The sequence below is a fragment of the Pogoniulus pusillus genome, chromosome 26 (assembly GCF_015220805.1).
Source record: "Pogoniulus pusillus isolate bPogPus1 chromosome 26, bPogPus1.pri, whole genome shotgun sequence".
Classification (NCBI taxonomy): Eukaryota; Metazoa; Chordata; class Aves; order Piciformes; family Lybiidae; genus Pogoniulus; species Pogoniulus pusillus.
In genome coordinates this window covers 13,801,083-13,813,568 of record NC_087289.1, presented here as the reverse complement: position 1 = coordinate 13,813,568, position 12,486 = coordinate 13,801,083, and the positions used below count along the sequence as shown (strand labels likewise).

Sequence of the window (12,486 nt, the reverse complement as noted above, 5' to 3'; positions counted from 1 at the left end):
ACGCTTTGCAGCCTGTCCTCATCTGCTTTTCCTATAACTGGGACCAAAACTACGTGCAGTGCTCCAGATGTGGTCTGACCAGTGCTGAGTAGCATGGGGCAATGACATCTTTATCTCTGCTTGTGATGCTTCCCAGCATCCTGTTGGCTTTCTTTGCTGCTGCAGCACACTGTGGCCCTCTGAGCATCTTCACAGCCCTCCTTTGGACTCGCTCCAACAGTTTGATGTCCTTCTTGTGTTGGGGGGTGGGTCCAGAACTGTACACTGTTCATGCTATTCCTCTGTGCCTGTGTTCTGTGCTCCACAACCTCCCTGGAGGTGTTCAAGCCAGGTTGGATGAGGACTTGAGCGACCTGTTCTAGTGGGAGGTGTCCCTGCCTATGGCAGGGGTTGGAACTGGATGATCCTCGAGCTCCCTTCCAGCCTAAATCATTCTATGATTCTCAAGACAAAAATACCCACCCCCCCCCCCCCTTTCACCCACTGATTTCTATGTTGCTGTATTTTCATTTCTGAACATAGTTCCACAACTGCTAAAACACCTTTAAAAGTTAACCACCTTTGGTAACGTTCACTCCTATTGAGCTTGTTGTCCACCAAGACCCCCCAGGTCCCATTCCACAGGGCTGCTCTCCAGCCAGATGGATCTTAGTCTGAGCTGCATTCCTGGGTTCCCAGGTGCAAAACCCTACACTTATCCCCACTGAACTTCATAAGGCTCTTGCTAGTGCACTCCTTCAGCCTGTCCAGAAGAATTCCAGTAATAGAACTTTTAAGTGTTACCTGAACAAACAAACATCCCATCCCATTGTCGTAAAACTGAACAGTAACTTTTTTACATTGAAGCAGTCTTGGTTATCTGCCTTGAATCTGGAGAGATTTTACCTTCAATGACAATCTGCTGTCTAGTCTAGATCTGTGATATGGTCATGAATACTCCTGGGAAGTAAAGACAGGAGACATGAGAATCTAGCTGAACTAGACTATAGCTTCCAACATCCAAGAATCCCAGTGCTGTTGTGGCTTTGTGTGTTTCAGTGTTTTGTTGGTGGTGGTTTGGTTTGAGTTGGTTGGGTTTGATTTTGCTTATTTTTTGTTGTTTTTGTGTGGGTTTTGAGCCGTGGTTAATACTTCTCTTCCCCTGTTACACCCTCTGATATGTGATCTTTCCAAGCTGTCTTAGAAGGATTGTAAATGTTGGCATAGTTAGGTTCTCTGGATGCTTTGTGCAGTGCAGTCATCTTTGTAGCCAATCATGCACAATGTTTCTCAGACTAAGTAGAAATTTGGGTATTCAGACTGTCCCAATGGACTCATCGATTTCTTTGTCTCATTGTCCCTCCTCTCATCCCACCTGAATGCTGGAACAGGCCTAGGCACCACACTGGAGTTCTGTGCACTCCTGGGAACTGTGAAAACCAGACTTTGGTCCTTGGAGGAGAGAAGTGACTTTAACCAATCCAAAAGGTAAATATTTCATTACCAAAATTATCAATATTGACCTGTATTGAATTGGTCCTTAGCTGACTTTAATTACATGAATGGCTTTGGTTGATAGAGCACCTCAGTTTGTGGTCAGTGGGGACAAGCTGGGAGAGTTGAAGCTGTTCATCCCAGAGAAGAGAACACTCCAGGGAGACCTTATAGCAGCCTTCCAACATTTTTCTGGTAGTATCAGTGTATGTTGCATAGATCTTTGGTGAAACAAAAGCTGTACTTTGAGAGAAGAGACAAACCTTATAATGATGCTGTGTAGTGAGTTGGTGAAATGGATTCATGGAATTTAAAAAAGAATTTAGTGATTTTTTGGGTCTATTTTCTGAGACCCCTGAGCTACAAATGAGAGGGAACAGAATACTGAGAGCAAATGTGTATATGGGTTTACACTCCTTTATCTGCTGTCCATGATATTCCAGGCTAAATATAGGTGTAGCCTGCCTGCAGAGCTTCTCTTAGGATTTCTTGTCTGCAGAAGCTTCTTTTACAGACAGGTGATGCAAGCAGGTGACGCAGAATCAGTTAGTTCATCTAGGAGGTGGCACTTTATTCCTCAGCCTCTTCTTCCAGCCTTTTTTCACAGATTATCATGTCTGTGTTTCAAAACTGCAGAGACATTGGCTGAAAACAATGAACTTTTCCTACCTCATCTTTTATTTTTTCCTCCTGAATTCAGTGTTTCCTATAATCTGTGCTACACCACTCAAAGAAATGGCAGTATTTGATCTTTATGCCTTCATTTTGTATCTAGGCATGCTTAATTTACTGAATTTGCTGGAACAGAAGCTATGTGCTTGGAAAATAAAGTTAAATATATATATATATATATATATATACACTTTGAATAAACACAGTTTTTAAGCCTTACGGAACACAACATTAAACAACAGTAACAGTTTCAGTGGTTGCAGCAACGACTTTGAAAAGGATTTAGCTGTATTGCTGGCAGCTCTTGGATATGGGATTGGAAAGATGATGGGCAATTTCAGAAATCTGGCTCCAGCTGCATGAGTGGGATCCTTCTGAAATCTCTCAAATTAATTTAAACCCTCAGCCTGTTTGGTAATTGGAAATGAAACTCCTGAGATGCTTTAAAGCATGCATAAGCCATGGGAGAGATGAGGAAATACATCAGTTCTGCACTCTGCTAACCTTTATCATAGAAGCACAGAATGGTTTGAGTTGGAAGAGACCTTAAAGATCATTTAGTTCCAACCTCCCTGCCATGAGCAGGGACACTTTCCACTAGACCAGGTTAATCAAGGCCCTGCCCAACCTGGCCTTGAACACCTCCAAGGAGGTGGCATCCACAACCTCCTTGGGGAACCTGTTCCAGTGTCTCACCACCCTCACTCTAAAGAATTTCTTCCTAATGCCCAGTCTAAATCTAGCATTTCCAGGATGGCTTCCAGCGCCTTTTGTTTGTTGCCCACACTGTGTGCATTGGTGCACATGCACTTCAGCTGGGTGATCCTGACACCTTTTTGCAGGCAGACCTAATTCCTACCTGTCCACTCCCATGGTTACTAACCAGTCAGTAACCCTTGCATCTCTTATGCTGAATTCTATCCCCTTCCCCTTTCCAAACCAGTTTAAAGTCCTTTCTATGACCCTGGTAATTCTAGTCCCAGGAGCCTTTTCCTCATTTGAGACATCTGTACCCTAACTTGCCAGCAGAACTGGCAATGCATAGAGATCCCAAAGTCCTGCCCACTACACCAGTTTTGGAGCCAGGCATTGATCTGCTGTGTCTGTGATCCTTCTCTCATTGCTCCCTGCAACTTGGTGGGGTATAGAGGAGAACACTGTTGCTGATCCCTCTGACAGCTACCTTAAGTCCCTGTAGCCCTCTTCATTGGCCTTGGCCTTCTCATGTTTACCTCACCTCTTTCCCCTTGAAAGACCAACAGTGGATAGTAATCGGAGGGCTGTGCCACGGCAGGAATTCCAAACACCCTTCAGAAAAGGCTTAACACAGTAACTGTCTGATCTAAATTAACTCCTATGCTAGTAAAGAGAACATGTAACTAGTAGTTAGTGGTTTTAAAAGTCATCAATCTTTAGAGGAGAGATCATTGTTATAGGAAGCGTTTAAAGCATCTAACATTTTTGTTCCTCACTAAATATCTAATCAGAAAAGATTAACAAAAACCCAAGCCCAAAACAGCTCTGCAAAATCTCCATCAAGCCACGAGAGTACTTCTCCATCAGAATAGTTAGGCTGCAATGGAGCTTATCTAAGCCACTCTAATAAGCTATTATGCTGGTAATACAATTCAAATTCTAGCTAGTGTAAAAGAGGCAGACAGTGCAAATTCTTATTGAGTACTAAGATTAGTAATTCATTTATGGAAAGCTGACTCTAACATTTTATAGACTGTGGTGGCTGTTTAGTCTGGAGAAGTGAAGACTGAGAGGAGATCTTACTAATGTTTATAAGTATCTCAAAGGTGGGTGTTAAGAAGAAGGTGTCAGTCTCTTTTCAGGGGTGTCCTGTGATAGGACAGGGGACAGTGGGTACAAATGGCAACACAGAAAGTTCCACCTCGACATGAGGAAAAACTTCTTTACAGGAAGGGTGATGGAGCCCTGCAGCAAGCTGCTCAGAGAGGCTGTGGAATCTCCTTCTCTGGAGACTTTAAAGACCCATCTGGTTGCATTCCTGTGTGACCTCCCTTAGGTGATCCTACTCTGACAGGGAGGCTAAACTCAATCTCTAGAGGTCCCCTCCAACCTCTTCCATTCTATGCATATTGGAACATTAAAATACAGAAAAAGATCCAGCATTTTGGAAACTTACTAATTAACCAACGGTAATATTTTCTGTTGTACAGCTATTTCCTTATGAAACTGGCAATTATAATGCAAAATCTCCTTCTATATCTTCTCTATGTAATGCTGAGGAAACTCAGGAGGTAGTTATGTCCAATCTCACTCAGCACACCACATTGTGCCCCACTCTGTTGGTTGTGTCCACTGACCAGCTACTATGAAGAAAGTCATCTCTACCCCAGCTAAAACCAGCACACAACAAACAACTTTTGAGAAGAAGTCCAAGGAGAATGACATTAAATAATATCATCAAATAACATAAAATGCCACTGCAGCATGGAATCATAGAACTGTTTTGCTTGGAAGAGACCAACCATCATTGAATCCAACCGTCAACCTAAGATCACTGTGACCTTTAAACCATGTCCTGAAGTGGCACATCTGCATATTTCTTGACCATCTCCAGGCTATATATGCAAATCATTTCAGAGCACTTGAAAGATAACAAGGAGACAAGTATCAGCCTCTGTGGACTTATCAAGAACAAATCATGTCAAACCAAATTATATTTTTTGGTAGAACAAGGCAACAGATTTTGTGACCAGAATAGAATGAACAAACAGTTATAACTTGACAGGAGCAAGGCATTTTACATTGCCTTTCACTACACTGTGATGAGCAAGCTTAGTGAATGTCACAGGGGCACCCACCAAACAGACAGCAGCAGCCACCTGAAAGCTGGGGATTTATTACAATTAATCTGCTCTTCTGAGACAATAAAATTACAGAGTCAGATGTCAGTTGGGAAAGTACTGTTGCACAACTAATTAAACTATTTGGAGAGATGAACCAAAATGTGCACACACTCAGATAGGGAAAATCTCCCCCACAGGTATCCAGGATATATACACTCACCAAGGGAGGGTGTGGACTCCTTAGATGAGGTCCCATTCCAAGGGGAGAAGATCTGATGGCCATGTTGCTTCTGTGCCTCTCTCCATGGCAGGACTTCATTTATACCCTACAACTTGATGTGCTGTGGTCAACTTCTTAATTAGTAGGAGTTCTCCAAGCAACAAAAGGATTTCTAGACCCTGAAGTGCCAGCTACTGTCTAGGGCATCAAGCTGATCTTCATTAGCTCCTAGCAAGCCTCAGGGTCTGTGTGGGGTCTGTCAGGACTTAGTGTATGTGTGTGGGTGGGCATTTGTACCTGCCACACTGAATTAACAACAATGTTTCTTACCATTGCAAAGATGTTTGGGAAGACATTATGTTTAAAAACCAGCATTCACAACTTCCCTGGGCAGCCTGTTGCAGTGTCTCACCATCCTCACTGTCAAGAATTCCTTTCCAATATCCAATCTAAATCCCCTCTCTTGCAGCTGAAAGCCATTCCCTCTCATCCTATCACTGCAAGCCCTTGTAAAAAAATCCCTTCCCAACTTTCTTGAAGGCCCCATTCAGGTACTGTAAGGCTGCTATAAGATTACTTCAGAGCCTTCTACAGACTGAACAGCTCCAACTCACACAGCCCATCCCTATTAGCAGATGATGCTCATCATTGCTTTGGCCTCCTCTAGACCTGATTCAACAGTTTGATGTCCTTCTTGTGTTTGGGGTGCCAGAACTGGACGCAGTACCCCAGGTTTGTTCCTAAGAGAGCAGAGGAGAAGAATCACCTCACTACTTCAAGATCTATAGTTGTGCAGAGTGTGTGGGTCGGACTGCAGGCAAGTCAGCCAGTTGTCCCTTTATCAATTGCACAAGACACTTCTTGGTTTCTTGGTGTGATTCCTCTGGTCAGAAGATTTGCAGGTGATAAGTGGAAGCACGGAGTGGTGTGTCTCTGCCTTGTCCCTTCCATTCTGTCCAGTGCCATGGCAACACAGAAGAATAGGTCTTTATCCAGCCCCTGTGCCTGCTCTGGTCACCATGTAGTTATCACCAGCATCGGGCTTGGTACTTTTTCCATTATTTTATGCTCCCAACAGTCTCATCATGTGAAAGGCTCTGACAGATAAACAGTGGCAGAAAACTTACCTTAAAAGAAGTCAAAGCAGTGGTAGCAGTAGCCTGTGTGACACCAGCAGGCCACTGCAAGTGAGGGGAGGGAAAAGGGTGCTGGTGAGGTACTGGAGAAGGTGATAAACTGCAGCCTGGATCCAAGAATCCAGCATCATGTTCAAGCTGCTGGAAACTGTGATGAATTTTCCTTTCAATCAGCATCACCAGTTATTTCTGCTCACGATCTAGCTTTGGGCCACAGGTGATGTGTGAAGGATTCTGAAAGCTATTATGTTGCTGTCAGTAATCCTGCTGGATCCTACGATAAAGATCTGAAAAGTCAGATTTAAATGCTTCTCTTTTCAGAAGCAAATGAGCCTAAGTCCAGAGAATGTGGATTATCTTCTTGCTGTCCATTAACTGATTTACAGACCAGATATTTTAGTTCTAATCCAAACAATTCTAATATCTACAAGGCTAGAAAAATCTGTTGTAGATAACCTTGGTTAACACATGACTTTGGCTTCAGTGTGAGAAACAACAGAATTAACTTTCATGCCTGTCCTGCTGCACTCCTGGCCTGGCTGTCCTCATCCTGCTGCAATCCCAGCCTGGCTGCAGCCATCCCAAGAGACTCTTTGCCCAGCTGTCCCTAACCTGCCGCACTCACAGGATCTCAGACTCACAGGATGTTAGGGGTTGGAAGGGACCCAAGGAGAGCATCGAGTCCAACCTCCCTGCCAGAGCAGGACAATCCTATCTAACACAGATCACAGAGGAACACAAACAGGCAGGCCTTGAAAGGCTCCAGAGAAGGAGGCTCCACAACCTCTCTGGGGAGCCTGTGCCAGTGCTCTGTGACCCTTACAGTAAAGAAGTTCCCCCTTGTGTTGAGGCAGGACCTCTTGTGCTGCAACTTACACCCATTGCTGCTTGTCCTATCCCAGGGAGCAGTGAGCAGAACCTGACCCCCATGCTCCTGGCAGCCCTCAGATACTTATAAACATTTATCAACTCCCCTCTAAGTCTTCTCTTCTCCAGACTAAACAGCCCCAGGTCCCTCAGCCTCTTCTCGTAAGCCATGCCCTCCTGTCCCCTAATCATCCTTGCAGCCCTCTGCTGGACCCTCTCCAGCAGATCCCTGTCCCTCTTAAACTGGGGAGCCCAAAACTGAACACAGTATTCAAGATGAGGTCTCAGCAGGGCAGAGTAGAGGGGGAGGAGAATCTCCCGTGATCTGCTGGACACACTCTTCCTAATACACCCCAGGATCCCATTAGCCTTCTTGGCCCCAAGGGCACATTGTTGTGCCCTGGGTAACTTGTTCTCCACCAGCACCCCCAGGTCCCTCTCTTCCAGCAGATCACCTCCCAGTCTGTACTGGTGCAGTTTGTTATCCCTCCCCAGATGCAGGACTCTGCACTTGTCCTTGTTGAACTTCATCTGGTTCCTCTGTGCCCAGCTCTGCCGTCTGTCCAGGTCTGTCTGGACGAACGCACAGCCTTGGGCTGTATCAGCCAAGCGTCCCAGTCACCCCTAGTCCGGCTGCCCCCGTCCCGCCGCGCTCCCCACCCGGGCGCTGCCGTCCCTCGCCCCCAGCCCGGCCCTGCTGCCCCGCGGGCGGCGCCAGGCGGCAGGGGCGGGGCGGGGCGGGGCGGGGCGCGCGGGCGGCTGCCCTCTGGCGGGCTGCGGCGTCCTGCTCGTCCCGCCCCGCCCCGGCCCCGCCCGCCCGTTGCCTGGGGAACGCGGGCAGGAGCAGCCGGGCTGACGCTCCTCCATCCTCTTCCCTCCCCGCCAGCACCCGCAGCGGAGCGGTACCCGCATCCGGACGCCCCGCCGCCATGCCCCGAGCCGCTCCGCTCCTCCTCCTCCCCCTGCTGCTGCTCGCCTTGGCCCAGCGCCGCGCCTGTCTTCCCGGGCCGGCCACCGCCGCGCCCCCCGGTCGGGACCCCTGCCTCAGCCAGCCCTGCCGGAACAACGGCACCTGCTCGCCTTTGCCTGCCCGGGGACCCTCGGCATCCCGCCGCCTGCAGCTGCTTCTGCCTCAGCCTCCGGCCGCCTACAGCTGCGCCTGTCCCGCGGGGTTCACCGGCGCCTCCTGTCAGGTAAGCGGCACGCCCTCCGCCTCGCCCCTCCCGGGGCGCCCCCGTCCCAGCGCCTTCCTCACGGCCTGCGTCCTTGTGCCCGGCTCTGCCCTTGGGTGTCCCTGGTCGCTCTGCGGCTGTCTCTTTCCTATCCTCGTTCTGTCTCACCCCTACCCTGTCTGCAGGAGCCTCTGCCCGCCCTGCCTTGCCCCGCACGGCGCCGTTTCGGTGCCCGTTTACCTGCCCGTCTGCCCCGGGGGGCAGGCAGCAGCGCCCAGTGCCCGTTCCCCCCGGGTGTCGTCCACCCCGCAGGGCCACTCCCTGCCGCCCGCTCCTCGCGTGGAAGCTGCCGGTGCCGTTCACGGCCGCGGCGGGCGGCGGAGGGGCCCTTCGTGCCAGTGAGCGCGGAACGCGGGTGCCGGTGCTGCGAGCGACTGGCTTGCACGAAGCCGTGCCCTGTGCTGGTTCCTGAGCCGAGGGCAGAGCGGCTACTCCAGGCCATGAAACGGACGAGGCGTCCCAGGGGCTTGGTTAGAGGTGGATGAGAATAGGGCTGAGGTTAGCCAGTACGTTCCAGTTCCGCCTCGGTACTGTAGCCTCCTGCCACCGGCCGGTCCTTGTGTTGCATGAAATGCTAATCATTAAATGGTCATTTTCATACGTTAGGAGTGCTTTAAGTCGTGTTTCCAATGGTCATTCTTACGTTGGGAGTGCTTGTTTCCACGTCTCGGGTGCTTCTTTAATTGATTTTGAATTCTGAAAGGTCAGAATGCTTAAGAGTAGAGATAAAATATGGAGAGGCAATGTCTCATGTGCTTGGTCGTGTTGGGGTTTCACGTAAGAATGTGCAACAGAATTGCTTCTTACACCAAGATTGTAATTCTGTTTCTTTCTTTAGATCTCTAGCGTTACAGATTAAAATCTTTATTAGCATGTGATGAAATTCACCAAAACTTAATCTGCTGCCCTTCAGATAAGGAAAAGCAGGCACCAGGGACAAAGGTTTGTTTCCTGCCTGTGTATATGATGGGTTCTTTTCTGTGACAGGACTGCACAAAAGGCTACATGGATCAGTTGCCATTTCTTTATCAGTCCTCTGGCTTAAGTGGATTTAACATAGGAGCAGATGAATTCAAGTAAATTAAGCCAGATTTTTTTTGTTTGTTTTTGCCTAATGTTTTTTTGGGCGTGTAGTATCTGTGGAACATGTGAAAGGAATAATACATTTACTGAAGTCTTAATGTGTAGGTAAGTATGAAAGCCTTTGTGAAGCAGGAGGGCTGTGCACAGAGTTCGATGCTTGACTTGAAACGTCTCGGCTGATTCAGTGACACAATGAAAGTGAAAATGTTTACACTAATGAGATTCTGTAAAATCAGTCAGATGAAAGTGGATTAAATAGATTGCTCGCTGGCTAATTTTAGCTCTTGTCCTCTTAAGAGTTTACTATGTTTCTGCCACCGCCAAGACAGAAAGAGAGCGCTGTGTGTTTGATTCCGTTAGACTTAAGTATCTGAGCTCCACCGCTGAAAAATTAATGGCCCTTTGAAAGCCTTAGTAAAATGTAACACTTTCTGGCATCATGTGTCCCAGGGAAGGGTTGTGCCTGGGTAACTGGATTTAATTGTTTCTAATAAAAGAGTTAGGCAAGGTTGTCCTATCAGTTATTATTTTTAGTGACTGACAGGAGGCATACAGCATCGTACATTTTGGTTGTTTGAGGGTTTAAACAAAAAAATCTGGAGTGATTAACCTCAAAAAATGATAAATAAATGAATGACACTTGTGTGGCTGTCATGTCAGGAGTATAACAACATTATTTTGGGATTTGATTTAATTAACTAGAAGGCAGACGGATTTAAAGGGTGGTGAAAACACAACATCTCCGTAGTTCAGTGTTTGCTTATTTTATCAAAATAAGAAATAAATGTTGTACAAATGCATTAATTCATACAATCAACCAACTTCCAAGATCACCCAGTCCAACCCAGCATCCAGCCCTGTCCAATCAACTAGGCCATGGCACTAAGTGCCTCAGCCAGTCTTTTCTTGAACACCTCCAGGGATGGTGACTCCACCACCTCCCTGGGCAGCCCATTCCAATGCCAATCACTCTCTCTGGGAAGAACTTCCTCCTAACATCCAGCCTAGACCTCCCCTGGCACAGCTTGAGACTGTGTCCCCTTGTTCTCTTGCTGGTTGCCTGCAAGAATAGACCAACACCCCAAATTCTTGTGTTGCTCTGTCATTCAGATGCCTAATGATTCACACGTCTATGAAGAAAGGTGAAAAGAGTCATATTTTCTAATTCAAAGAGAATAAAGAACTGTAAAGATTATTTGAAGGCCACAAGGATTTTTTTTCTTGTATCCCTTAAGGATTATGAGAAAACAATGTCTAAATCTGGGGATCATTTGGATATATCTAGACAAGATTTTAAGTCATGATGCTGAAGTTGTTAGTGAACAATTGGACTTGCAGAGGGAAATGCCAAAAGAGGGTGAAAAAGAACAGGAAATACGGTGCTTAAATACCCAAATCATGGAAATGAATTTTCATTTTTCAAGTTTGTAATGGAGATGAAGTTTTTTTGGGCACCTCACATCCCTGAAAACATAGAATTACTTTCACCTAGTGAAGGAAACATTTCACCAATTCTGCTCAGATGTGTTAAGATGTAGAATGAAGAAGAAAAAAAAGTCCCAGATCTGCCTACAAGTCTATTTGGCACAAAGAGATTGACAAGATAGAATGATTACTAACAGCTGAAGTTGGGGATTGCCCACACATTTTGCTACCAAAGTTTTTCCTTTAAGTGGTTTTGATGCACTTGATGATGCTTGTGCTGGCATGAGGAAAGCATGAAACGGACACCACAAACACATGAGCTCCTTCCAGAAGTCCAGAGGTTTCCTATCACCAAGTGACATATTAATCTTGGATCTAAACCAATGATCTTATGTTATAACTGTTTTAGTAACTCATTATTTATTTCACAACAGAAATTACAGGAGCTCTTAGTATATCCATCCTGTGAATTGTGTGTGTGTATATTCAACAGAAAGCAATGTGAGATCTTTTGCTTTACAAACTTCAGGTTTGATTTTTTTTTGTTATGGATCCTTCAGTTTCACAGTGCAGGACGTTGCTGTGATGTGATTCCACTTCTTTTCATGGTGGTAAATTGCTTCCCAGTTCTCCTTACCATGCTTGCATACTTCTGTGTAAAGAAGAAATAGAATTTATGTGTTGAAATACTTTAAACTTAGTCTGAGCAAAGTAATCCCATGGATTGCCAAGAAAATGCTACAAAAATAGGAATTCCACTGCCTTTCTGAGGGATTTCAAAATTGGCCAATTTTCATAGAAGGTTAGGGGCTGGAAGGGACCTCCACAGATCCTCCAGTCCAACCCTCTTGGCAGAGCAGAATCACCTATACCAGACCACACAGTAATGTGTCCAGGTGGATCTTGAATATCTCCAGGGAGAGAGACTCCACAATCCCCCTGGGCAGCCCGTTCCAGTGCTCTGTCACTCCCATAGTGAATAAAATTTTCCTCATGGAACTTCCTTTGCCTCAACTTCCACCCATTTCCCCTTGTCCTGCCATTGGGCATCACACAGCAGAGCCTGGCTCCAGCCTCTTGGGACTCACTCGTTACACGCTTATGAACATTAATGAGGTCAGCCTTCAGTGTGCTCTTCTCCATTCCCTTAATCATTCACACAGCTCCGCGCTCGACTCCTTCAGGCAGTTTCCTCAAGTCCTTCCTGAACTGAGGGGCCCAGAACTGGACACAATATTCCAAATGTGGCCTCACCAGGGTAGAGGTGGGAGGAGAACCTCTCTTGACCTGCTAACCACAGCCCTTCTAATACCCTCCAGAATGGCACTGACCTTCTTGGCCGCAAAGCACAGCTTTACACTGAGAGAATTTGATTAATATCTGTAACTCAATTTCAGTTTATTTAAAGCTCTCTAAACTTTATGTTCTCTAGATTTTTACTTAGATTTTACTTTTCAATGTCTGTAGCTTTTTTTGTTTTCTCAAGACTAGTCTGCATTATCTCAAATGATGTATATAATTCAATAAGCCAGTTTTCCTTGGTCAGGCAAGCCTGATGG

General features: G+C 46.3%; 1 protein-coding gene across 1 annotated transcript in view; it reads left to right on the top strand.

Moving 5' to 3' along the window:
* Positions 1 to 8,001: 8,001 nt before the first annotated feature.
* DNER (delta/notch like EGF repeat containing) overlaps positions 8,002 to 12,486 on the top strand; it is a 107,594-nt gene continuing 103,109 nt past the window's right edge. Inside the window, exon 1 of the mRNA XM_064165101.1 lies at positions 8,002 to 8,380. Coding sequence (XP_064021171.1) covers positions 8,117 to 8,380 — 264 coding nt within the window. The 5' untranslated portion in view covers positions 8,002 to 8,116. The remainder of the gene's footprint in view (positions 8,381 to 12,486) is intronic.